The sequence below is a fragment of the Thunnus thynnus genome, chromosome 4, assembly GCF_963924715.1.
Source record: "Thunnus thynnus chromosome 4, fThuThy2.1, whole genome shotgun sequence".
In the NCBI taxonomy this organism is placed as follows: domain Eukaryota; kingdom Metazoa; phylum Chordata; class Actinopteri; order Scombriformes; family Scombridae; genus Thunnus; species Thunnus thynnus.
Genome location: NC_089520.1, coordinates 25,310,551 through 25,334,743, shown reverse-complemented (window position 1 = coordinate 25,334,743; position 24,193 = coordinate 25,310,551). Strand labels below are relative to the sequence as shown.

At 41.5% G+C, this 24,193-nt stretch overlaps 1 protein-coding gene across 4 annotated transcripts in view; it reads right to left on the bottom strand.

Moving 5' to 3' along the window:
- LOC137181837 (plexin-A1-like) overlaps window positions 1-24,193 on the bottom strand; it is a 194,967-nt gene that overhangs the window by 135,491 nt on the left and 35,283 nt on the right. For all 4 annotated transcript variants that reach the window (XM_067587888.1, XM_067587889.1, XM_067587890.1 and 1 more), the window contains exons 2-3: window positions 21,433-22,909; window positions 5,018-5,200 (exon numbers count right to left, since the gene is read on the bottom strand). In XM_067587888.1, the coding sequence (XP_067443989.1) occupies window positions 5,018-5,200; window positions 21,433-22,614 (1,365 nt within the window). In that variant the 5' untranslated portion in view covers window positions 22,615-22,909. The remainder of the gene's footprint in view (window positions 1-5,017; window positions 5,201-21,432; window positions 22,910-24,193) is intronic.

The following is a 24,193-nucleotide window of genomic DNA, read 5'->3' as shown; positions in this document are numbered from 1 at the left end:
GAGGGCGACCAAACGCCTGCACAAAGCCAGCCTCTGTGCTGCTGCCCTGGCCAACTCGTGGCTGGGCCGGCTGAGCCAAATGATGACACAACCCCCCCCCCCGCCCCCACCACACCCACACACGCACACACACACACACACAGGAACAAAGTCTCTAGACCATATTTTCTGATGAGGATTTTAAGATTAGTAACTTATCGAGCAGAACGATAACAACACACATAAACAGTCACACAGCTTTTCTATCATAAAACCTCCCTGACTGTAACTACTGGTCAAATGTTACTGGTGTGTTTCCACAGTGTGTTTATTTTTCTTCCTTTTTTTTTAGGTGGAGGTCCTGTCTGTAAATCTGGGAGGTGGACACACACATTTAAATGCAAAACACAAACACACGTGCCCGCATACACAAACACATACACACAGGGCAGCATTATGCACCAGTAGAATAACAATCGTCAGTCAATTAGGCTGTGACACAGTCTCCTGATGGTGACAACGGCGGTCCCCATGGAATACATCAGTGACCTCACGCAGCGATATACACATAGAAACGACAACCTGTCACTTGTTATTAACCCCTAGAATGCCATGTGACCAGTGCATGTACTATGAAAACAATCTATGTACAAGATGACATGAAAAGATACCCCCAAAACACAAAGCACAAATGCTAAAGTTAGCATAAAAGCACATCCTGCTTGTATTTCACAGTAAAACTCTTACAGAAAAGAGAACTGATCAAAGCTTCTTGGTCAAGCAGCTGCAGAGAGAGTTTAATTGTAATTGCTGGGATAGTCTAATTTAGGTTAGTGAGGTTTTACAAAGGTTAGAAGTTGTTTTAAATCTAGTGTTTTACATTTTCAACACTAAGTCTGTGAATCCATTCAAAGAGCTGAAGGTACTTAATGCAGTTTGGGCAAAGCACAAACCTCGAGTATAAATTATAGTATCATCCCCAGGACAAACTGTCTTCCTGTGATTATTTTGTATTACCATATTTAATACAAAGCTTAAGAGTTTCTCATGCCTACATTAAATATTGGTTCTCATCCTTTTGATCAAATAAAACTAGAGAGCCATCGTTCATAAAAACCCAACTGTGGCTTCTTGGGGCCTACTGTGTGTAGAGCAAGTACAACATGTCAAATACCATCTGGCACTTAATGTGTAGATTGTAGCTGCTTAGCTGATGCCGTCATCCTCTCATCCTTTATAATGAGTTAACTGATAGGGGATCATGTTCTTGCTCGAGGACACCAGAACCAATGTTGATTAGGTAATGGAAACACTTTGGTTGGTACAGAGGTCAGTCGTGTTATCTTTTGGTTATGAGACATTCACACTAACCACAAGGTACTAAGTACAAATGCCCTTTGAAGGACTTTTATACTGCAATGATAAAACTTTTTGAAATGTTTATATAAATAGAATGATTGTCTTAACTTTTCCAATTAGTCTTGTACCTAGAGCTTCTGGGTTTTCTTCACTGATGCCCCGATGAGATGAATGGGGGTTGGACGGCACCTCCGCACCCACCCACCTGAGCCTGGCACGGCCACAAGGTGCACACAGCGGGCACTGGGGGCTCCTACCACATGGCACACTGGCCACATGCACACAGCAGATGGCTCACATTGGCCCCCGATGGAAGGCGCAGCTGAGGAATCCTAACTCATGTTTGTGTGTAAGTGTGTGTGGTTTAAAAAAAAAAAAGGGCTTACAATAGGTATTGGATTATCGCCTGGGATCCTCCCTTTTGTCTCATCTCCTCAGACCACCTATTGAGACTTTGTATACGTGTGCAAGTGTGTGCGCGAGTCACGGTGAATGCCCTTTCATTGTCAATGTTCAACAGTGCTTTAATGTGCAGAAGTGGCCGAGAGAATTGGCCAAATTGCTCGAATGTCCATCTGCTGACTGCTTTCCTCCGCAGACAGAAGTGGCTTAGTTACAGTGCTTCTTCAGACAGGAAGACATAAAAAAAAAAAAAGGAGAGAAGAGAGAGTGAGATATGCAACAGTATGTAAAGCTGGCCTGCTGACAGATGAACACAGACACGCGGTTGACCAATGACAGGCCAAGCCAAGCAGACAGAGATAATGAAACAGTCAAAGTGAATGGAGGCTTTTAATCCTAAATATTAAGTGCAGCGGATGGCCGGCTCGCCGCTGTGTCCTTGACCGCAGCGGTATCCAGATGACCGCTGGAATGAGTTAATCACACCAGTGGACATCACCTCTCTTCATCACTTCCTCTTCTTCTCCGCCTCTCGTTGCTCTTCTCTCTATCTGCCTCATCTTTCTCTCTATCTCCCTTCCTTTCCTCTGTATCTCTCCTATCTACGTCCCATCAAACCAGGACTCATTAGTAGAAGCTTCCCCCGTGAGAGTGTGTGTGCGAGTGTGTGTGGCCACCAAAGCACAGAGGGACTTCATTAGTGCACTGAACATGTTGTTTATGCCACTATCTTGTAGCTGTGGACAACCTTGAGAGGCTGAGCCAAAGAGGCTGTATAGTCGGTTAAAAATAGACTCTGACTGTAGATTGAACATGATATCAAAACACTTCAAGTCTGACTAAATGAAGAAAGAAATGATCTTACATGTAAAATAATGTTTTTTAATACATTTTCCAGGATCCTGAAGAGGAAAAAAATCCCGTCGGTACATGCTTGTTCAATAATATCTACGCAGCCATTTACAAATTCTATCAATTCCCCGCTCTTTCTCTCAAACTGTGACTGAACAACATGCCAGAAAACTTCCTCCTTCAAGCGCATTCATCCATTCTACCAATATTCTCTCTTTTCCTAGCCCTCTCTCCCTTCCAGCTCCTCAGGCATGGCTATATAAACAACATTCAACACTAGTGCTCTCCAGAGGACAAGTGCAAGAACGGGGAACATGCTCCGTCATTACATCATGGTCTGCGTGCGCCCCCACAAAACTGTTGGATGCTAAAAAACATAATCCTGTAGAAACGTATCCTCAGGAGTCAAACTACTTATTTTGCTAATGAGATAATAATCGCACAAATAAAATCACTCATAGAAACACTGACCCACTAACACACACACACACACACACACACACAGCAGAGGAGGACGAGCGTCTGCCGAATCAGAGAGGCCCGATCGCTGACTATTAATTCGGTTACTCTTTTTCCCCATTTCATCTGTCTCTTTACTACTCTGCCTTTTCTGTCTTTCTCCCTTATTGTCACAATTTTCATTGAGTTTTTCTTAACGGCAGGACACACTGGCACTGCTGTGAATCTCTGTGTGAATGTGTGTGCTCAAATGTCAGGTTTTAGATACTGTTCTTTCTATGCAAGTTGAAGATTTTCCAAGACCAGATTTCTTTTTGTTTGTTTTTTTTTTTTTTTTTTTTCTTCAGGGTTTCCTCTCTGAACCACAAGGCAGCCAAAAGAACTCCAAGCTCTGTTGTTACATGCACACAGGCATTAAAAAAAACAACACACCTCAACAGCCAACTGTAGCATTGCTTTCCCAGGTGATGTTCCATACACACACACACACACACACACACACACACACCTCAGCCAGAGTGCACAACAATGCGGGAGAAAAGAGAATAGCTAAATAAATAAAGGGACTGTTGCCAAGCTAAGTGAATGGGTGTCACTTTGACAAATGCACAGTGCTGAATCTTAGTCAACATTGTATTGTTTGTTGTCTCTCGTTCCCTCATAAACACAAACGCGCGCGTACGCACACGGATCCGCGCCGTCGCGAGCGCACACATTATTATGCGTACTGTGAGTGACAAACACACAAACACGGCGTGCATACACAAACGCGCATTAAAAGCGCACAAACACATGGGCTGATTATACATTCATAATATTGAATGGATGACAGGTCTTGAGCAGTGTGGAGGGAAACGGGGTGAATTCTAATGAGCTACCATTTACCCCGAGAGCTCTGTCCTCCATAGACTGGAGACATCACACACACACACACACACACACAGACACAGCAACAAATACACAAGCTGCACGCAAGCATATTACACACAGAATTGTAATTATAGCATATTGTAAGAGTGTACAGCTAACATACACACGACAAATTATTTACAAGTCAGCCGTATCAATCCAGAGAATTGCCACTCTGTTACTTGAATGTACAGTTAACATGATTTCACCCGAAGAGATTTCTCATTCCTCCTCGTGAGGGTACAACAGCTACATCACTGTGATCGTACAGAAATTCACTCCAAAATTGCTCTCCAAAGAAAAGTTACAATCCATTAATGCTTTTAGAAATCAGACTCTAAAAAGGAGTTAATAGAAATCAATCCATCATTACTCTATCCTCTGTCCTTCCCTCAATCTATCCACCCGAATTAGTCAGTGCTGCACAGCTGAGCAGAAAAAAAAAAAAAAAAAAAAAAAAAGACGACACAACACAGCTGAGCCTTTCACCGGTCATAGCTGTTGGGTTGATTGAAGGCGAGCTCTTAAAATTAGAGGCGAGGCTGTACGCGGTGTTGGGACACAGCGCGGCAGTAACGTTTTATGTCTGACGTGACTAACATGACAATCAACGAGGGAATAGCCACGGACTCGCTTTACATTACTTGTTAAATGAAACAGGCTTTAAAGAAGCACTTAAGTGTCCTGTTGGAAACAGCCGCTCATGAGAAAAAAATGGTGCTGAACGCATTTAATCCTGGCATAAAAAAAGTGTTTGTGCAGTGATTGGTGTAAAAACGATTAAGTCTTAACCCAGATTCACTCAGTGACGACCCTGACAAACACCACTGGCTGGCTGACAAGCTACTCGTCATACAAAACAGGAAACATATGTCCATAAATGAGTTACATCCCTTTGGCTATATTAAATGACAAGTTACAAAAAGCAAGCAGAAAATACTTCTCAACTTCAACGCTCAAAAACAACCAAAACAAAAAACAAACAACACTTTGTTCTGTTTATAGTGGAAAAGGGGAAATCCACACACGTAAATAAAAAAAAAACTATCATTCATACCTTCTTCAGCTTGCCGTTTCGCGTGCCGACAAAAGCCACAGTGTGGCCACGGTAATCGTAAGCCGCCACCGAGGTCATGCCATCATCTTTGTCGATGAAGAGCGGGATGCCCTCGATGGTGCTGGTTCCCCCCAGAGGCTGGTTGAAGTCCTGGCCGCAGAAGTTATCGTCTATCTGCAAAGGCTGGAGGAAAGAAGAGAAGACAAGGATCAGACAAGAGGCCTGACAGTAGTTCAAAACATCATCAGCATCATTTTATAATGTTGATTATCTACCTTAATATGAAAAAAAATCATTACAAATGTATGGTTGTGAAAGGTGGTGGGTGATGTGTTGAGTGTTTTTCTCACACCAAACTTAATACACAAATCAAGGTGTTTATTTTGGTACTTAGTGTGAGAAATGTGAAGGGTGAAGAGAAGGAAATAGAAGGATTGTAATAACAAACGCACTTCAGGTTCACTTTCTTCCTTTATAAGTGTGAAGGCTTTCATTCTAAAACTCCACAAAGTTTATTTGATCTTGTACAGTTTTCTTCTGATTCAGTATATCCAGAGTGTGACAGTAGTGATGTATGATTTAAATTATATCCTTTATCGTATTTTGTAGCCTTGTTTTTGTTAAACAGTTCAAAGCGAAACAGAACAAAGGTCCGGGGCCGGATCAAGCTTAAGACGTCAAGTGATTCCCCAGGACGCCTCACAAAGCAAAGCTTGAAAGCAGCAGAGCCGCCTGAAACTCCACTTGTTACTTGAATTCCATAAAACAGTGGGAGAGCAGAGAGGGCTGAGGGTGCATCATCTAACTTAAACACTTTTATTTGATTATCCAACATGTTACGCAGCCTATTCAAACACGGCCCATTCATAAACACAGCCTTCTTTCTCCCAAACAGAATCCCACCATGCAAAAGCTTTAGCATATTGTAGAGTGTTCAGTCACGGCAGTGACACGGCGGTAATGCTGGTGACCATGTGACAATATCTGGAGCATTCCAATGTCACAAGGGGACTATCACCCCAGGCAACCCACTGGCCCATATGATGCCTTAACCACTTACCACACACACGCACACACAAAGTATAATCAGTCCCCTATGAAGTAGGTTAAAGTGGACAATGAACAGTTTGTAACACATTTTCTCTATCATGGACATTTTCAAAGTGAATCTAGTTTTAGTATGCTTTGATTGGTGCTGAAATGATGAGTCGATTAATCAGTCGATGGACAGAAAACTTATTGACAAGAAATCTGATAATTATTGAAGTCATTTATCAATCAAAAATGTTTTATCTTCACTTGGTCCAGCTTCTCAAATGTGAAGATTTGCTTTCTTTCTCTGATTTACATCAAAACAAACTATTTGAAACTGTGAAATTGTAATGGGCCTTTAAAATGAACATCTGACATTTCATATTCATCAATTCATCCAAACAATTAATAATAGTCACCATTATTAATGAAAAAATAATCTTTATTGTCATTACCAATTTATCTGTCGATAAATTCGCTCAATTAATCAATTAGTTGTTTGGTCTATAAAATGTCAGAAAATGGTGAAAAATGTCCATCACTGTTTCCTAAAGCCCAAGATGCAACCTAATACGTCTTCTTTTATCCCAACAGTCCACAACCCAAAGATATTCAGTTTACTATTATCAAGGACTAAAGAATACAGAAAATATTCACATTTAAGAAGCTGGAACCAGAGAATTTGGACATATATTCTCAAAAAATGACTCAAAACAATTCACCGATTATCAAAATAAAACACTTTGCGATTCATTTTCTGTCGATCAACTGATTAATTAATCGACCGATTGTTCCAGCTCTTAACATTTGTGTGTTCATTTTTTTTTTTAAGTCTTGTTTTGGATGCTGCTTTGGCGATAGAGACCAAACGTGTGAGTGTGAAACATGCGTGTCAGACGAGAGGTTTCTGACTGACTGCTAAAGTGTGGAACTGAATGTGCGTTAGTGTGTGTTAACAAGAGCCAACACACACATGTGTGAGTCGGTAAACTCACACACACACACACACTTGGGGAGTGTGTAAATGGCGGTGTAATCCACAGTCTTATCACTACATCATCTGATTGATCCACACAGGAGAAAAGATAACACCCCTCACACTCGCTCTCTCCCTCCCGATCTGCCTAAATTGCCTGCAGCTCAGCGCACGTCAATAACCCGTTTTTCTGCCTTTTCTTTTTTTTTTTTTTTTTACTTTCTCCCTCTTTCTGTCCGTCTCCTTCCAGCTGCTACAGTAACTGAGCACACATCGATACCCCCCTCCCTGTCCTTTTCTACCTCTGTCCATCCATCCCTCCTCCCCTAATCGCTCTGCATCTTCCTCTTCATCCATCCCTCCATGGCAAGTCTCCCTCTGCCGCCATCTCTCCCCTCGCACACCCCTTTGGACCTACATTATGTTCTCCAAAGAGTGTAGAGGTGTGAGGATGTGTGTGTGTAGCTGTGTGGTCAGCTGGCTATTAAGTGAAGTCAACAAAGAAATTGCTCTATCTTTCTTTCTCCGCATACTGATGTCACATGGTAAAAGAAGAAAAAAAAAAGAAAAGAAGACATTTTAATGGCAGCCTCTGTATGTATGGAAGTGTGTGTGTGTGTGTGTGCGTTTGCTTAAGAAAGTGAGAGACAGGAGCACACACAGCCATTACCTGAAACAACTTTCTTTTGTAACCACTATGGCTAGGGGGCAATTTCTTTCCAAGGAACAAAGGCTACTGACAGACAACAAACACCGACAAATACACATGTACGGACTTGTAAACCTGTGCACAAACACACATACACACTCCGGTACACACGCAACTATTCAGCCAAAGCATCCAGTTTATTTCTTCAGCGTGTGCGTGTGAACAGATTTTGCTACAAGCAACAAAACAAATCCCAGCGTCTTCATATGACATACAACTAGGGGCAACAATTTTAAACCATATAGTCATGGGAAAGAAACCCATCAATCTGGATTAGAGTCAGACCCACACACATTTACACACACACACACAAACACACACACACGTACACACAAGCAATCCCATGACGTCAGAGCCTAAGGGAAACCAGTTAAAAGGGTTAATCCATCTTCTATGGAGGAGACTAACTGTCGGAAATACTGTATACAGTAGCCCCTAGAGTCCATAAGGTTTAACACACACACACACACACACACACACACACACAGTAGCCTATATAGGTCTCTCTGGGGCACTGGAGGGTAAAGGTGCTATAGCATTCCTGCAGGTCTGGAGGGTTTAAACAGCATGGATCAGCATAGAATAAAAGGCATTTTCCCTTGAGGTTGGAAAGCATTTTAATGGAGCCTAGATTCTGATGTGGGTTCTGCAATTTAAGGCACTAAAACATTCCCACGTGAATTAAAGCTGTGGAAAGAATATTCCCCTCTGTGGTCTCTGCAGGGTTGTTGGCCGGAGACTGTATTTAACGTTCTGCAGTGTTTTTCAAAGACGAAGAACTCCTCCCGGGATGAAAGAGTTAAACCAACAACCTTCCACTGACTTTGGCAGCAGGGTCTTACAAATGCAGAAAGAAGAGGATTCCTGCTTCAGTTTTCACAGGGTGCACGCAGCACTGACGTAAGAAGGGTGTGTGTGTGTGTGTGCGTGCGTGTGTGTGTGTGTGTGTGTGTGTGTGTGTGTGTGTGTGTGTCCTGCCACAGGCAGTCATGTGAAAACTGATAACAGGAACTAATGATGTTTTTTTTATACTACTATTTGAACCAGTTCTAATCTATTATTTCACAAAGACGAAGGCATTTATCAAAAACATGATTATTAATATGTGCATTTGCATATGAAGGCTGCAACTAATGATTATTTTTATTACTGATCAATCTACTGATTCTTTTTTGGATTAATCAATTCTACAATGTCAGAAAATATTATCCATTAGAAGTTCCCAGAGCCTGGGGTGACATTTTAAAAGTATTGTTTTCTTCTGATCAATAGTTCAAAACCCAAATCTATTCAGTTTACTATCATGTAAGACAAAGAAAAACACAAAATATTCACTTGTGAAAGAGTGGAACCAGTAATTATTTGCAATTTGAGCTTTAAAAATGACTTAATAATGACTTTTTCTGTCAATCAACAAATCAATTACTTGACTATTAATCTGTTATATGTCCAAACTGAGAACCACATAAATCTCCCTCAGCTGTGATCTTTAATGGGAGTTGACATGCAGGCTGAGAGTCAACCATTATATGTATGGTGTTTACATACAGTATACAATCCATGTGAGCTGTCAGCTGATATTCAAGGTCACAGAGAAATACATGCCCTAGTTACAGCTGATACAATGTATGAGGATTACACACAAGACACACACACACACACACACACACACTTATAAAACCAGAGTGGTCTAGAAACTGCTCGAGGTCACGTGTTTTACTGGCAAACAGCCACAAGTGTGGTTTGTCCCTGGGTGGAGCTGCTTTCTACGGGCCTTAGCCACTTCACACTGCAAAACGATGAAATATAGTCATTCATATGGCACCAAACACGCGTGTACACACAACTCAGCCCACAATAACACTGACTGATTACAGATGTGCACTGGCTGCCCCACACTGCAGGAAATGGTTGAATAATCATTCCCCTATGATGGCTATTTCTCTAGCATATTACGTCAGGAAAAATATGTCTGGGCACACATTACGCCGACCTCAAGTTGAATTCGTCAATAGTCACCTCCGTTCAGTGAAACATATGTAAACAGCAGAATACAATACGGGCTTATGTGCAGGAACATATATGGTGTTGTTGATTTACAGCAATTAAGGTGATAGGAAAACATGTATGGCAAACACAAACACGTTCATTCATTTGGCGACAGAAAAATGAATCGGGCTGCACCCAACAGGCGCTATGTTTCCAAATAAAAGAAACAGAGTTATGTTTTTGTATCACGGAGAGCAGGAAAGAAGTGGAGAGGACAGAGGAGAGAGAGAGGAACAGAAGTGGCTGTATTAACGCTGACGGCATGGTTTCAAGACAGGCCTGCAATTCATCTGTGTGTGTGCTTGCATGTGTTTTTGTGTATGTGTGTGTACATACACGGAGTCAAGTCTGCGCATCTATCCGTGTTACCTCTAACCTTACACAAACAACAAAAGCGTGCACACACATACACACTATTAGGAGTACATTGGCTGATGCAGGTGCCTTTACTAACGTGTGTGTCTGTGTATATGCTTTGTTTACAGAGCAGAAGAGCAACCTAGCAACCTAGCATCTGATTGTATCCATAGTTACACATTCATGATGCACAGCTTGTGTGCCGGTATATGTGATCAAAGCCAATCGACACCACTGTCCGAGAAGTATATAGGTTCCTCTCTCACACTTATTTTTAGCCAGAAGCAATATAATAGACACACACACACTACTGACCTCCCACCAATTACAGGCTTCATGATGTTTGCTTACTCTGACAGCTCTTCAATGTACAGCACTGACACCAGTGCACTGGAAACTGTCAATGAACACACACTAGAGTACAACTGCAATATGTCAACACTACATATATCTCTGTGACCACACAGTGGAAGTTTTATGATCGGATTATTATGATAATTCATGATGATAGAAAATGATGTAGCCTGAACACTAAAAAGGTTTCTACAGTTTGATTTTTGTCTGACTGTGAATGCTCACTAAAAATGACACACTATAGGTTTATACTGTGATTAACTTCAACAACTAACAACTATAACTATTAAAAAGGCAATTTTACATATAAAAAAAATGATACATATAGAAAAATATGAATATTGTAAGAAGGTCCTCTGGCTATTTGTGATATTTATTTCTTCCACATTTCTTAAACCCACTCAACTAATTTGGGGATTTTGTTCGACCCAACAGCAATTCATGTTTCAATTAAGGGAATTACTGGAGGTAATACAGTTATGACTCACCATCTTATTGCACGACCACCAAACGCACAGTGAGCTTTTTTAATTTTGCGGTGAGCTACTTACTTAAACCTTCAGAGAATATGACAGTGAGTTTCCTATTTTTCTACGAATTTGTTATTTAATTACATTTAACTTTAAGAAAGTCACTGCCATAGGGCAATAAACACCCTAATCGCAGAGGTTTAGCCTGCATAAAGACAGCACAGTACATGACAAACGATGAAGTTATATAATACATGAATATAAAAACCACTCACACGCCTTTAAAAAAAATGACCTCTGTGTTTAGGATAACAGGTAGAAATTTCATGAGGCTTATCACCAACGTCAGCTGTGACGCCACAGACTCCTTCCAGACAGAGTGTGTTTGATTGGTTGTGTCTCGAAGGTGTTAGACTAAACACAAGATGCACTAACAACATTTTGAGGGAAAGGTTTTTCATTATCCTAATTTTATTGACTTATTTACAACTCAGGACTAGAGGTATACTAGCAAAAACAATCTGTTGCAGGAAGACATTTATTTTTGTTTACAGTCTATGAATTGTTTCCTTCCAAGACGCTGTAGCTCTTCCCTAGAATATGTTACTTGATCCTCACTGATCAATAATTTAGAAAAAGAGATGACTGCACCAGTTCCATATTCATGGGTTGCAGGGTAGTCATTTCAATGTTGAGTGCACTCCAGGCAGACAGTGAAACCTCAAGGACTTGGCACCTTTTCAGGGAGCTGCTTCCAAAAGCTGTCACCACATATTTAGACCACAATCAAACTGAATGGGTGAGACACACAAGAAATAATACGTACTGTATTGAGTACATACAGGAAAAAAAAAATACAACCATGAATGCACACAAAGAGGCATACAGACACTGAAAATGAACCAAAGCCAATGTAACCTCACAGGCAGTTAGAAACAAGGAGAGTGCTTGTGAGCAGATCATCAGTTCAAATCCCCACACCAGCTGGGAAAAGTGGGTTGGGGAAAATGAATGAGTAACACACTGCCTCCCACCATCATCAACCACCACAGGTGCCCTTAAGCAAAGTACTTAACCTCCGACTGCTCTGATGGAGCTGCTCTGTGACCAGCAGTGGGTCAGCAGATTTAAAAGGTTTCAAGAAGCAAAAGATATTTCAACAACTTCCAATGCTACCTATAATAGATCCGAGCCATATTAAACGTCAGTCAAGACGTAAATAAAAGGTCAGCTAGTTAGGTCAGTCAGTTCATCTAAAAGTAAAATCACTCACAACTCACAGCGCATAAACAGGAACATCAGCAGTCAAAAACACATTTTTATTTTATACTACCTCATTTCACATCTGCAAAAATGCTTTATTTTTCAGTATGGTCCTCTCCATAATGTTGTCAGACACTTATAATAACAATCTGAGCCTGTCAGTGGCAAAAATAAAGGACTTTTAGTGGACGTACATTGATGGGGCACTATTGCCCCGAAGGATTACTATTCGCAGCTGCTGGCTGCAGCGCTCTCACGCAATACTGGACCAATTTCAAAAATTGCTGTCCCCATTAGTCACTTAGACACACAAAAAAATGGGAAAATAAGAAACTGTAATACAAAACTTGATTTTAAGATTTACAGTAAAAAACATTTTTTCTTACTTTGAGAGAACTTTCAACTTGATAAAGCATTGAGTTTTTTTCATAACAATGTGATTTTTTTTACGGTTAACTGCAGCAAAGAGTGTCTTGTTGCAGAAGGCAACAAAATACATCCAGGTGTATATGTTGGATATGATCTGATCATCTGAAAGAGGACATGTCATTGAAAGTGGCGAAAAAAGTGATAGTTACTTATTGTTTATCTAAAGAAGGACCCACATAGGGCTGTGCAATATGAGGATATATGTCGTGTGGCAGTGGTAGAATGTGATAGAAAAACGTCTGTCGTTTCTTATTATGCTCTATAGTTTATTTTGTTAGATATGTCGCAAATCACACTCTTCACGGCACATCTTTTTTATCATTTGGAGTCTTTCCATCTTTTGCGTGGATTACATTAATAAATTACTCTTGGCTTTTTAGTCACTAAGCTTTTAATGCACTTACAGTAACATAATGAGTAGTAGTAGTTACTGTCAACTCGAGTACTTCACCTGGTTCACTGTCTCTCCTCTGCTCCGCTGTGTGCGCAGCACAACTGCAGAACTATTTATTCTTTGAATTAACAGAAAATGTGCTTTATCATGATATGTATCATTATCGGAATATGAAATGACTTATATCGGGATATGAGATTTTGGCACAGCCCTAGATTAACAATTGGCAAAGTGGTTCCTCTCCAAAGCACAAAAAAAAAAAACACACACACACAAATTTAAAAATAAATTTAAAAGAAAAACACACAGACTATTGGCATGCACAATACAGGCACAACCCCAACCCCGCATTTACTGATTACTCCTGATAATGATGTATGCAACACACCACCCACACACAGTACAGATCAATACATAATTACACTGACAATTAGTATCATTAGAGTGGTGCTAGAGATGGGGATTTGTTGAGCTAAACACTCCTCAGAGAGAGAGAGAGAGAGAAAGGTCAGGAAAAAGAGAGAATTAAGCAGCTCACACACAGTCTGCATGGGGTCTCTTCCAAAAGGTTTTCTATTGTCCTTTAATAATGGGATGAGAGCGACACTAGAGCACAGAGTGGGCGTGACATTGTTGGCTCATGGCACACAGACACACACACATACACACACACACCACTAGAATGTAAATCAAAAAGTCTATCCTGTATGAAAATGAACAAATTCCTCATTCAAATCAAATCAGCAAATATTAACCGAAACATGACCTATTAGCACCAATAGCGTTTAAGACAACCCACCCGATCGGTGTCTCCTAGCTCAACTCATTTAGACTGTCAATTAACTCTGCTCATCAACTCTGGCTCAATTAATCAGGTCTAATTACTTAAACACATTTGCCGGCACATCCTTTTAGATTAGGTCCACAGAAATGGGACTGTGTTTTACAAAGACCACAAGTGAGTTACGTTCATTTGATGATGGATAATATAATATATGATATAATGATAAATATAATTATGGATTTAATAAGGTTAGGAGTTGGCCTCTGACTCAATTCCACTTTGCCTTTTCTCTAACAACGCAATGTAAATCTTTTCAGTTTACGGCAGAGAGAAAACCTGGTATTCCATTATCAGTTCACAAAATCAGAAACTAATCTAAGAGCGAATGAAACATCTAAGAAACAAAGATAAATAATTGTGTGCTCAGATGGATCCAATTCAGTAAGTTAGTGTAATATTCTCCTATAAGAAGTGTTTTAATCAGCCATAGGTAAAAGGGACTGGTTATAACATTTGCATCTGCTAGACTGCTGTAATCAGTCTCCAGGGTACAGCTCACCACAGGACGCTGCTTATTCTGATAACCATGCTCCTCTCAGCAGCTACCCTGACTAGACCAAAACACACACACACACACACACACACACACACACACACACATACTTATGCTTGAGCAAAGAAAAGAGCCCCGCCTATAAGAAAAATCTAAATCACACATCAGGGCAAATTCCAAGGAAAAGACATCATACTACCGCCCACATTGTCTCACAAGTAATGCTTTGTGAGGGCACAAACACCACAGCAATGAGCACTTATCACAGAAAAAGCCACCAAAAAGTCAAAATAATGTTACACAATAAGAACCACTTCAATATTGATTTCAGGTTTAGCATCAAATGTCACCTTTGAAAGCGTATGCCACAAAAACAGCTGGCCTATGCAGTGTCACAAAATGAACACTTGATTGACTCTTTTTTTTTTTTTTTTTTTTTTCTTGGTATGATTGATTCTCTGATTGATTGATGCATTGGCTTGTGACAAAGTTCAAAACATCACCATCCATCTGGTGATGGAGAGAAAGCAGCTTGACATTTTGAATGGTCTTTGGGTCAAGATATGAGCCTCGTGTAGTGACAAGTTGGAATGTTGTGATCAAGCTTTTTAATCCAGATTGAATTCAGTCATTTAATATTCAGTCTGTGCTGATTTTAGGTCCTAAACCAATATTTCTATTTTTGTTTTTATGTTTAACAGCTTCATAGCCCTGCATTAAGGACATACAGCTTCTTTCAATGGATTCCTCTGGTGTTTTGTATCATTTCCATGAAGAAAGGTTTGTCATTGATACGGATGTTGCAGAGGGATTAAGGAAGGATCTGGACAGCCTGTCTTCACACTGAGCGTGAACTAAATATGCAATCGTATGTGTTTAACTGAAAGCTAATATTTATGTTTTTGTGTTGTCATTCAAAGTATTTTAACAGAGTGCAAAAGAGTCATTTTTGACAGCTGCTTTACCCAGAACATGATGGTATTAGAAATTGATCAGGCTCTATGTATAGTCTAAACTGATAAATTAAAAAAATGCCCCAAAACCAACCTTGAGATCATCATAATGCATCTTTCTGATTTTAAATTCCATAACTTTTCCATGACTTTCCACAACTAAATAAGTGCATTTTAATGACCTAAAAGGTTATTGCTTGCTAATGTTTTCCTTGCTGTGGAGAAAAACAGCTGGCCATCACTTACATCATTTACCGTGATAAATTTAGTGAGTTACAAAATATATTCAGCAAAGTGACCTCGTGGCAAAGACACGTCCTGAGAATTTATCCCATTTCTATAGCAGAAACCCACACAGAAAGAGGTTCTGTTGTCTTGAGTCCACGTTATTATAGCACCTACTTGTAGAGATACACACCCTGTCAGATGAGCTACGACACACACACACACACGCACGCACACACACGCACACGCACAGTTGACATGACAGAGAGGCGTGCTGCTGAAGAGGACAGTGTAGTGGCCAGGTGACGGACACCGATACTATTTGTGCAGCAGCCGGTGTTCAATCACGCTCTCCTCTCCTCCCTCTATCTCTCTCCCCTCTTTCTGTCATTCGCCCTATTCTCCCGCTGTTCTTGGCAGTGGCAGTGAAAAGATTTCTGGGGCTATCACTCTTTCTCTCGCCCTCCTCCTCCTCCTCCTCCTCCTCTCTGTGTCAGTGAATCACTGCCTCTCCTCTGAGCACACCCTGGCTGTAAAAGGCTTGCTGCTCTCTCCTCCTCTTCCTGCATATCATCCTCTCTCAACCTGTTAGTTCCTCTCTCATTAAAAAAAAAAAAAAAAAAAAAAAAAAATCACTGGTGTCATTCTCACTTCTCTCTTAAATGCACTGTTAAGGTTGGCAGCTCACATGTGATTTATTTCTCCCTGCTCACATTGAACTGTTTTTGTCAAGTCTGGACACGACAACCATAAAAACTAACACACATTGTTTTAAAACACATTCAAATGTGGTTTGAAATTGGATTTTGATCATTTTATAGAGATGATCCGTCTGGCAAGTCAAGTCAATATAACAAACATAACACTGAAGTTGCAGCCAAAGTGCAGTTAGCCAGCCGTGACCGCAGCACAAAACATGGCTCCACTCCTAACGACTCATATTGTTAGACGTTTTACAGTGCCAACGGTGACATATCCTCATTCTTCATCTATTTTGTTTTGGTTTTCCTGTTTTGGGAAATGCAACATCAGTTAGCTTCAATTTGCATGTCTACAGTCCAGAGAAATCGGTGCAGACAGGTTAGAAATGCCTCAACGCTCAAACCTGATTTGATCAACTGGAAAAAAAAAAAAAACAACAGTGTGGATAACTTTGCGTGCCAAAGATCAGGTTGGAGAATTTTGTAGATTTGTGTGCACTGTGGACAAAGTCAACAACACTGTCATATTTTCTTCCTTTTTTGTGCTTTCTCTCTCAATCTCTTTCCCTTCAAGCCTCCTTGGCTCGCTCTGTTATTTTCACACTCACTCTGTCTCTCTCCTCTCCTCTCCTCTCTTCAACGCCATCCTTCAAATTCCCTTCCTCTCTCCTGTACATTGCTTTGGCGTTTTCCTTTTTCTCCAACTCCCTTTCCTCCTCTCGTTGTTACACCCACGTCTTGCACCTCTCTCTCTCTCACACTGGTTCTAGCTCCCCTCTCTCTCGTTTACTTCCTGCAACTTCCTCCTCCCTTCTTGCACTCACCTCTATACCTCTCTCTTGTTTTCTCCCTTTCTAACTTCACTACCTTTGTCTCACCTTTTTTTTTTTTCTTTTTTTTTTTTGCATTCATCTCCCTCTCACTCCACCTTGTCTCTCACCCTCTTCCTCTCTCTTTCTCGCTCTCCCTCTGTGGAAATGGTTTGTATTGATCCACTCTCAAACCGAAGAGAAGGTCAGGGGTTCACTAATAAAGCTCAGGGACAAAACAGAGACACACAAGCAAGAAAATGGTCACACACACACACACACACAGCAGACAAGTATAGCCAGGGAAACAGGGCTGAGGTGATGAATGGTGTGTGTACAGGTGTATGAGAGCTACTTGTAATATGCCCAAACATTTGTGTTTACAGAAAATAGCCAACATCTCACTGTGACCATAAACATATCATCCTAATGATGGCCAGAGGCTAGAAATTATGATCCAGCACAAATATGAACTCTACACGGGGAGCCGACAGAGCACCTGGTCATCGATCATGGCGGTGTGGCTAACAGCTGTCCGCCCCCCCCCCCTCTACTCTGCCCTCTCCACTGCTCTATGGCAGGGTCATGCTTAACTTATTCACCCTCCACCCCCACATCACAGAGGCTTTCCCACACTGCTCAGTCAAATGTAGCTGTGATAGGCTTTTATGAGTTTGCAGCCTAGAGGTTAAAGAAGCGCATTTGAATTCCTGGGGTGGCTGGGAAAAAAATCAGGGTGGGGCTCAGTGCCAAACACCAGTAGCTTAAAGGTTAGAGGGCTGTGGAGTAGCATATTGCCAGTTCATATATCTGCCCTATAATAGTAGCCAACAGTGAAAACCTGACACCTGGTAGCTGGTTAGTTAACTGGCTATTTAATTAGATGCAATTTATTAGTTCTTTCCTTACAGTAGCTATAGATAGATAAACTAAATGATAGTTCACACTCACAGGACTCCTTAAAAAGTTCAGATTCTAAATGATGGAGATCAGGGCTGCAACTATTTCCATTATTTGATTATATTAATCAGATAATCATTTGGTCTATAAAATGCCAGTGAAAAGGGTTCCGTCACAGTGTCCTAAAGCCCAAGGTGACGTCTTCAAATTGCCTGATTTGTAAGAACAACAGTCCAAAATCCAAAAATATTCAATTTACTATCACATTAGATGAATAAATGTGGCAAATCCTCACAAATGACTGGCTGGAACTGAGAAATGATTTAAAAATGACTGACACGATTAATTTGTTATCAAAATAGTTGCCACTAATTTTTCTGTTCATCAAGTAATCCAATTAATCAAGTAATCGTTGCAGCCTTAGTGGAGATAATTGATGAAAGAAATACCAAATTGTATGAAATCAAATCTTGTGGTTATGTAAAGGAGTTGTGCGCTTGTCAAAATATGTGTATTTTATCCAGCATATTAAGTGCCGAATGAAAAATGTTTTTTGCAGCAACTCGACTGGGATATAGTATGAGCTTTATTGTTTGCAATAACAACACACACCCATAATACTTCATTCTCAGTTAATACAATAATACCATCTCACATGTTATGCAGTGTGATGCAGTTCTTTCTGTGTTTCTCTGTTCTTATTATGTCAAGTTATTTTGCACAGCAACCGTTCCCGCACACTGAAAAATGACATTAGGCACTCTGAGGTCAGATTTGAGGTCCTTGGGACCGCTGACTGTGGTTAAGGTCAGTGGTGGGCAGCTGACATTAGGTCACTGCTTAAGGGGAATGTGGCAGACATCATTAACCTGAGGCTGACCCCTCGGGCCTTGCTGCTGTCATGGGGTCAGCCAATCAGCTTATCTCTGACGCTATTACATCATCATTTCTGACAGCTTATATGGGACAAGAGTTTTTTTGAGAGGATGTTTGAGTAATGATAAATGATGGGTGAATGTAATGATCCTCAAAAATGCCAGTAACCACGGTAACAGGGATGACTGGCAGAACGGGACGGGGAGAGGAAATAATGAACAGAATGAAGCACAGAAGGATCAAACAAATTGTAAAATACCTTTAGATGAATGTAAGGACAGATGATAGTTTGACCTAAAAATAGTTTAACATCAAGGTTGTGGCACTAATAAGAAGGTAGATGCATCACTTTTTAAAAGCAGGATTCTCTTCCAGAAAAACTAAACTCATTGACAGAGTAAAGGGGCAGCAGACATTCTGATATGTTGAAACAAGAAAAGTTCAGGTGTAAATAAGAACATTAATGATGGCTGCATTACATACTGGGACACTTCGATGGAAGCCATTATTAATGGAATTAGTTACACCTGTTATTGTCCTGCTACAACAAATAAAAATGCTCTAAAAAAAAGTTCCATCGGCTGCACAGGTGAGGCCCGCTACATCGTTCAGGTAAATTTAGGTGAAATATAAACCACTATGTCTAGTTTGGAGTCTTATCAAAAGCACAGACAGTGCATGGTGGTTTATATTCCTTTGAGGCTGGATAGTCCATCTACACAGAGTTGTCATGACAGCAAAAACTTGCTCTTCCATCCAAATACGGATGGGGTAAGCAGCATATCAGCACAACAGCAACAAAGTAATCTACCTGGCATGTGCGCTCGCACATATAATATTTGAGTGGACTGATTTTGTTGCACTGCACCGCATAAAAAAAGTAGATCCAAATTTTTCGCTTCACTACCCTGCAATTTTTGCTCCACAGCACTCTGCACATGAAGCTTCTGCAGCACCAGTGCAAAGGTCTAATTGAAATAAATGAGATAGCCTGTTTTTTTTTTTTTTTGCCTCAAAGCTATTGTCAGTGTGATGGACCCTTAGAGACAAAAGCCACAAAAACAAGAATGAAGACAACCACTGAACAGGAAAGAGACTACATCTACAGAAGGTGGCAAAAGGGGAGGTGAAAGAGACAAACTTGACTTGGTCATTCACATCACTTACACTACCACACAAGAACACACCTGTGCACTCAGGCTAATGAAGACTTATAAAGAGAAGGAGCGCTGTTCTTACAGAGTATCCCACTCCATTAGACGCAACACAGAGTGAATGGCGTGTGTGTGTGTGTGTGTGTGTGTGTGTGTGTGTGTGTGTGTGTGTGTGTGTGTGTTTGCAAAGACACATGCTGGTAAAAACGGTGTGCACTGACATTTAAAGAAAAAGCTTTAAAGAGGTCTTTTAATTAAGCTATCTTAAAAGCGAGCAAGATGGAAGGGATGGATGGGTGGGTTTAAAGAGCCCACTGGATGGAGAATGGGGTCACTGAGACAGGTGGTCAACTAAGAGTGAGGGACACAAAACACTAAAACACGAAAGAAAGATATAAGAGGATTCAAGCAGCTGCAGCCTGAGGAGAGTGGGTGAGCAGGGGGGGAGACAAAAATGAATGAGGAATGAAGGTCAGACAGTATAAGCACAGTATGTGAGCAGGTATATATGTTCGCCATAGAGAAATCTAGACCGTGCGATGTTGTGTAGTGTCTTATAGTCTGCAGGGTGAGTGCATGCTTGTGTGTCTGTGTGAGTGTCCTCTGTAACGCATGCAGGGCCATGCTCCGTGGATCAGTTAGTAAAAAATAAGTCTAGCTCGTGCTATCCCCCAGGATCTCGCACTGCGGTGCACCGAACCATACTGTGTGTGTGTGTGTGTGTGTGTGTGTGTGTGTGCGCGCTACTCCTGAGTGACATTTCACAAATCCAGGGGACTGGGCTAATGATGTCCCCTGTCTGACTAAATCAAAGTACCAAGAGGTTGTGGAAAGAGGGAAAAATGAGTAGAAAAAAGTGAAAAAAGAGTCAGCAGGAGGAAGAAACAAGAGCTCTTCACACTTTACATTGTTAATCAATGCGGGCCTGCAGCAGTGGTTCATTTGAATGGATGTAGAATGGGCAGGCCAGTAATCAATTAGCAACCATGTAACAGAAAAGAGTAATAAGGTCAGGGGAAGAAGGAGGACTAACAGACTGTTTGAGGGACACTAAATTCACTGACATCAAGAGTAGTTTCCAATATTTGGATGTTTATGTGTGTATACTTGTGTGTTCATGTGTGCAAGCAAGAACATTTTCATTCATGTTCTTGACAAAAGGCAGTATCAACCATGTGAAAGCAAGCTGTGCACTTTTGCCGAAAGCAACGGTATGATATTCTCCTTTTAGACCAGTTTCTAAATGGTCAACTAATGCTACTGCTGTGTGCATCAATGTCAAAGCTTAACAATAAAAAAAAAACAAGCGTGCCTTGGTGGATAAGTATACTGAATGGCTCTAAGGAAAGAGCTGTGAAGAAAGTGTTTACTAAACAGAACTCCAAAAAAAAAAAAAAAAAAGAACAGATAGAGAGGTTAGAGCTTACCGAGTTGATGCAGGCGAGCTCCTTGTTGAGCAGCCAGGGTAAGGAGAGTTTCCCATCTCCCTTGTAGCAGGATTGAATCCTTTCTTTGATCTTCTCCTTTATCCTCCTCAGGGTGAACAGGCACAACGCTGACTCTTTGGGTGGTTTGGCCCGATTCTTCTGACCCTGAGAGAAGACCGTGAAAAGGATGTCTTCATTCTCAGAGATCCCCAGAGAGTTGGCCAGCTGACGGCCTGGCCGGGCCAAGTAGGCATCCTGCACCAGCCGGTACTCTACCCCATCTTTAGTGCAGCCGATGGGGAACTCGACGTAGGAGTAAAACTTGGGGTCATCCACGCAGAGGCGCACAATTTTGGAGGTGAAGAACTGCTCTCCGCTGGCATCAGGGGAAGTGAGCTGAGTATCCAGCTGCATTGTTAGATAATAGACAAACTGCTCGCTGCTGAAGCTGTACACATAATAGATGTCAAAAGCAGGGAATTTGGACAAAGTGTCTGAGGGGATCTTGAGCTGAGAGGAGACAAACTCATCCTGATAGACGAAGCTGAACATGTCTGCGTTTTCCTCGTTCTCCATCAGCTTGCGGCTAGACAGGGTTGGGAAGTACTCAGACTTGCCGTCAATGGGGGTTCCGATGAATAGCTTGCTTGTAGGACTGTGGGGGGAGCTTATGATGACCCCGGACATGGTACCCGACTCAGCCACACTGGACAGGTAGTGCTCCTTGCGATGGTGGGGTTCGCCCAGCTTAAAGAGGTCATCCAGACGTAGGAACTGGCAGATGCCCTGCGAGGTGCTACCGCAGGCAATGAGGCGGTTCTGGGCATAGTCTATAAGGAGAAGCTTGTTCACGTTGGGGGTTTGGGCCAGGTCGTGAGGGCAGGACTGGACACTGGGTGGAGGGTAGCACTTTTCATTGTCCACTACTGGTCCAGTCATGTGGTTGCGCAGTTTGGTTAGGTTGCTAGACAGCTTGAAAATCCAGTTTACAGCTCCCACATAGACCTCTCCTGTTTTGTTGTGGATGGCCAAATGTGTAAGCCCCCACTCAGCAGGAGTAAATCGTTTGAAGGGTGGGGGTTGGCCTCCGGAGAAGGATGGGCTCATGATAAGCAAAAGCCCCAAGAGGAGAAACAAGTTCCCCAGGCCAGGGGAAGCCACTGACCGAGCTAGTGGACACATATCTGGGCTGTCTAGAGGCAAGGCTTAGGGGGACGGGGAAGGAGAAAGAGAGGAGAAGGAGGAGGAGGAGGAGAAGGAGGAGGAGGAGGAGGAGGAGTACGAGCTCTGGTACCAAGTTCCAAGTCAGGATTTTCTGTTTTTCTTGCTCTACCGTCAAGGAATAAGGGAGGAAACTGAGAGGGAAAGAGAGAAGGATGAAGAGAGGGGAATAAAACTCCTATCAATCCGCTGTCCTGTTCTCAGCGTTGCAAGCCGTCATCAGGAACATCATCCACTGAGGCACGAGGTGGGAGCCCTAGAAGGCAGAAAGAAAAAAAACACTGTGAGTGTCCAAGGAACATTTCATATTGATTATGCATCAAGCAGGCAGGGAAGCCTAAAAGGCTCACAAATTGCACAGCCAAAATTAGAAAAAAATCCAAGCTGACATTTGCCCCAGTGATAAATAAATGATATCAAATCAAGTCTGAAAGGCAAATGTGTGTCGGCATTTAATTATGAGGGAAGATAGCAGAGGAGGCATGGGCCGATCATTAAAGGCTCTGTACACATAATGCGAGTCTGGCTGGAATGAGTTATAGACTCACACCACTGAACTCTTTAATATTTCATAACTTTCAATGTTACCATGGTGGCTTTGGAGGAGGCATGTGTTTGAAAAACGTGCCAGTGGGCACTGTTACATTGACAGCAAGCAATTTATAGCCAGGTCTGCTTGAAGGCTTTCCTGTCTGTTTGAACAGTATCAACACGCAAACCAGTAATCCACTGTAAATATGCCTGCAGTTTTGGCAATTGCATCCAGGCATCAGGTTCTCGTGGCAGCACAGCAGGTTGTCCAATATTCTGTTTTCCCTCAGGGAGCTGCGATCACTATATATACTCTGTGTGTGTACATATTAGTGGTAACGGTACACAAAGTGTACAGTTCGGTATGCACCTCAGTTTTGGGGACACGGTTCAGTATGTTTCCAGTACAGCATGAAAAAAAACAAAGGAAGAAAATAATATTTTGGTCCTTTATTCTTGAAAAACATCCAACAATGTCAATCTATTCTAGCAATAACCAATCATTTTCTGTCATTTTAGTCAAACTTGTTTTACTTAAGATTTTATCTCATCATTATCTGATGAAAAACACGGGTTGAATGATTAAGAATGCAGCTTTGCATAAAGTGTCTGGTCTGATGGTATCAGTTTAAGGAATACATCCAGACATGGAACATGTTCTGATTTGCATGTTTATTTTGAACCGACATGATTCAACAACCGGGATTCCCATTAATGCATTAAACTGCGGTGGGCCCCGACACCACGCACTCACACATACTCCACTATATAACTGTGTTTAGCGTAACGCACGGAATATAAAATGAAATATGAAAACTGTTGATCGACATGTGTGCTGCCAATACAACACAATTAACCCATCGCTGACGTTGAAGGGTCCTTATCTCACACATTACCACTCAAGACTCCCATCTCCCTCTACACAACAAACACAGTCGGCACACTCCAAACGTGCCAGTCTCTTGTTTTTCTATTGCCTATGTGGAGAGGGGTCTGCCAAAAAAAATAC